Source organism: Cyphomyrmex costatus, unplaced genomic scaffold, assembly GCF_001594065.2.
Source record: "Cyphomyrmex costatus isolate MS0001 unplaced genomic scaffold, Ccosl1.0 scaffold194, whole genome shotgun sequence".
NCBI classification, from domain to species: Eukaryota; Metazoa; Arthropoda; class Insecta; order Hymenoptera; family Formicidae; genus Cyphomyrmex; species Cyphomyrmex costatus.
In genome coordinates, this window is record NW_017275976.1 from 1 (window position 1) to 4,336 (window position 4,336).

Genomic DNA, 4,336 nt, shown 5'->3' on the forward strand with positions numbered 1-4,336 from the left:
AATTTTTTTTAATTTGCCGCCGGTATTAGCATTACCCGAGGTGTACCACGGGGAGGTTACACGATCGGACTTACACCTCGCGTGTGTGTGTGTGTGTGTGTGTGTGTGTGTGTAAATGCATTTTTTAAAATTGTGTGTTACCGCCTCTCTGTTGAATTACTTCTTGACAGCGTATCCGCATGTTTATAAATCGCTGAATTAAGTTTTGAGGAATTTCGCGCCAGATTAGATGGAGAGCATCGCCCAATTCCTGTAAATTTTGAGGCTGATTGTGAAGATCTCTCAGTCGACGGTCAAGAAGGTCCCATATTTGCTCGATTGGATTTAGGTCCGGACTTAATGGTGGATGTCTCAACACAGTAATATTGTTTCTTCGCAAGAAATCTGTTGTATATCGAGCAGTATGCGCACGAGCATTATCTTGCATGAGAATAAAGTTTTCTCGCATATCGTTTCGTAGAGACAATACATGGGGACGAAGAATTTCGTCAACGTAACGAGCAGAATTAAGTACTGGTGGTGGTACGATTACAAGTTCTGTGCGACGAAGAACAGAAATTCCTGCCCAAACCATAATAGAGCCACCTCCGAAAGCTCTTATTCTTGCCATATGACGTGATTCATATCTCTCTCCACGTCGACGCCAAACTCTAATACGACGATCATTTCCATATAGCATAAATATCGGTAAATAAAACATTTCTCCATTGTCGTACAGTCCACTGTACGTGAGTTTGTGCATATTCTAGACGATCACGACGATGATTTAGTGTTAGCGCTGGAACACGTACGCGATTTCTGCTTCTTAAACCAGCTTCATGCAGTCGTCGCCGAATAGTCGGATCACTAACGCGATTTTGTTGACAAATTTCGTTAACCACTCGAGTTGCGACAATAGCAGGATTATTGAGAACTGTTCTAACAATCTGTCTGTCCATTCTCCTGTTAGTAATACGTCGACGACCCTGACCACTTCGTCTAGTGAAACTCCGAATGTCCAGAAAACGATTCCAAGCTCGATTAACAGTCGATTGACTTACATCCAAACGTCTTGCAACATAACGCTGATTAAATCCTTCACGCAGCAGAGCAACAATTTGAGCTGCCTGCCCTTCTGTGAGTTGTCTTCTTGGCATTTCGAAAAGAAAATACACTTTCGATAGATTTGCTACGCCACTGAAACTACGGCAACACTTTGCGCGTTGTTGTAGCAAAGTAGTCGCGACTTGAAGTGAAGTTGTCGCGAATTGTATTTCGTATTTTGTATTTAAATACTTTTTTGGAGAGTATTTTCTATTTTGTATTTAAATACTTTTTTGGAGAGCATTTTGTATTTAAATACTTTTTTGAGTATTTTATATTTTAAATTTGTTGTAAATACTAAATACATCAGATTCTCAGTGGTGCCCGGGAATCCGGGATCAAAAGCTGGATAGCCTATAATGGGGACGTTCCAATATTCACTGCCAATGTTGGAACTATACAGTATATACTGCATAGTTTCATACGTTACGTGCGCTATGATTTTCAGCACTGGTAGTGAAATCGGAACGTACCCAAGAAGAGAGTCGCCACATAATCCTAATCACGAATAATGTCAAAATGAAAATATGAGTTAAATAAAGCTTTTTCAACTTGATGACTAAAGACTAAATGCTTTTACATTAAACTTTATTTTTATAATTTTTTTAAATTAAAATGTGTTGCTAATAAGGCTCAATAAATTTAACAATACTAGGAAAAAGGGCTACGAGCCACAAATTTATTATTAACTACGTGGTCCATCTAACATTGCGCGCCGAACAATAATCGGTCTTGAAACGCAACTCTACTAATATACGTAGTCCCCCCAAAATTGCGCTTCGAATAATCATCGGTCTTGAAACGCAACTCTAATAATCTAAAAGTACTGTAAATAATTAAATCTTTTTTTTTAATTTCTTATATATTGCGAAGAATATCACATAATTTTGGCGTTTTATCCCGGCTTCCACTACTGGACTCATCAGTAAGGCATTGTAATGCAATTTTTTTAAATTGCTATTTTACTAGTCTCCAAAAATTACTGATTAATTTATCGTAATCTACTGACAAGGAGAGGCTACGCTCTGCTCTTCACCGATTTTGATCAAACTTGCAGCGATGTTAGAGGAGCCTTTCAAATGAACTCCTGTAAAGCCATTCACGCCAATAATGAGTCAAAAAATTTATGTCCAAAGAATCAACGTGACATTAACTTGACCTTGATGGTTCCGCCCAAGGTCAAACCTATAAGACTGGTATATACATCTTATTAAACCCTATCACTTTCGTCTAACACATTTTTCTCAAAAATGCATACTTTCCGATATATTAGACCGTTTCCAGATTTTTGGTAAGGTGGTTGGCCCACTAATCGTCACTTTAATCAAAACGCTTGACTTTACAAATTTATATCACTCAGATTAAGAAATGAATGATTGTTATTTTAAGTTATTTTAAATCATTTTTTTGTTACGAATAAAAACGTCACTCTAAAATTCTTATACCTACTGCCGTAATTGAGAAAATCTTTCATAAAGGTTAGAAAGCACAAATGTACGAATTATCGCCATGCCGCCATAACGGTTTGCCTAATAATCGTCACGGTTAGTATGTCCCACTAATCGCCATACGTGTTTAGTTATCGCATACGAGAGAGAGAGAGAGAGAGAGAGAGAGAGAGAGAGAGAGAGAGAAAGAGAATGATGGAATGATTCAGATATACACAAATTAATATATATATATTATAATTAACACAAATATAATATAACACAAATATAATATAAATAGTAATAATAACGTATACGTATTATGTAATATAATGTGTATGTTTTTAATTGCACGTATATATCACTTATTTTTTATTTTTTATTGTACTTTTGCATGCAGTCTTTTTGAGTTTTCTTCGAAACTTTTCGAAACTTGGTATTTTTCGCTTTTTCGGCTTCTTTAGCAATACGTTGTTTTTCCTCTTTGGCTTCCTGCTTTTTTCTTTTTACTTCTGAAGCTTCTCTTGCTTTTTCTTCACGCTTCCTTTTTCTTTCTTCTTTTTGCAGTAATGGTTCTTGTTTCTTATTTTCTTTGTCTTTATAATATTCCTTCCATTTCAATGAGCTAACAACAGCAGGATTTTTCTTTTTACGCATATGAATATTATTCGTCTCCTTGGAATTCACTTCTTGGAGCGTCGATGGCCAAAATAAAGTTTCTTTGAATACTGACGGTATAAATAACACAGTGGGCTTTGTTTTTTGCCGTTGGATGTTGTCTATTTTGTCTGTTTGTGTAATGCTAGTATCGTTAATATCAATAGGAGATTTAAGAATGTCTTTTTGACCATCTCCGATTTCTTTAGCGACGCATTCTGTACTTGGCAAGCTTATCGAATGAATTTTTTCTTCAACCACTTCGTTGGCAGATTCTTCCATATAATTTGTTGTGGCAACACTAATCTCTGTGACTACAATTGAAGATGGTTTATTTTCGTCATGCGCATCTCCAATTCCTTGATCGCTGTGACTTTTTGAATTGTCAGAGATGTTACAAGAAATAGAGTTTTCGTAGACTTAACTTTTCCCGATTTTGGGACATTGAACGATGTCATTGCTTTCGTAGTTAATAAATGTTTCTTCAAAGTTAAAATTGTCCATCGCCATGAATTTTTCGTGATTTATTATCTCGATTGAATCTGTATCGACTTGGTCGATTACAAACGAATGAATATCTTGACCAAGATTGGAGATATTATTTTGCAGATTCGTCGTGTTATCACTCATAGTCGGTACTGTTAAAATTGTAGTGTTCGATTGGACGTTTGAGTTTGTATCGTTGTTATATATGTTTAGTATTTCTCTGGTTTCGCTGATACTCAGTGACAAAATGCTGAATATTTCTTCAGCTTTCCTTTTCAATGAGAGCCAATAATTAAAGACATTAAGATCTTTGGCAAGTCCGTTCCATGTATCGCCTGATTTCTCAAAAATTTCAATCTTTTCCAAGGGCTGTTGACTCTCGAAATATCGCAAATGTTCCTTGGCTTGATGTAATTCTTCATTATAAGCTCTGTTACCAACCGTTGGTTGTGAATCAGTTCCGAGCAATTTGGAATAACTTAAGGCATCTGAATTGAAAGGAAAGAGACCGCACGTTCGAAAGCCGTTTTGCAGATTTTTCGTTGAATCTATAGAATTAATAGCTTTTTTTAACAGAGGAGGAAACGTTTCTCGTTTCAGCACTGCTGCATTGTGATCTATTCTCCAGGCATGAATTACATTCTTCCACGCTTGTTTTAAAGGACGGAACATTGCCACATCCA

The 4,336-nt window shown here is 36.3% G+C and overlaps 1 protein-coding gene across 1 annotated transcript; it reads right to left on the minus strand.

Moving 5' to 3' along the window:
• Positions 1 to 2,882: 2,882 nt before the first annotated feature.
• Positions 2,883 to 3,449, minus strand: LOC108772960 (protein PXR1-like). Its single transcript, XM_018538637.1, has one exon. The coding sequence runs from the start codon at positions 3,447 to 3,449 to the stop codon at positions 2,883 to 2,885; it is 567 nt and encodes a 188-aa protein (XP_018394139.1).
• Positions 3,450 to 4,336: the final 887 nt, after the last annotated feature.

Excerpts from the sequence above, each read along its gene's own strand:
- LOC108772960 (XM_018538637.1), bottom strand. The coding sequence starts at position 3,449 with ATGGAAGAATCTGCCAACGAAGTGGTTGAAGAAAAAATTCATTCGATA.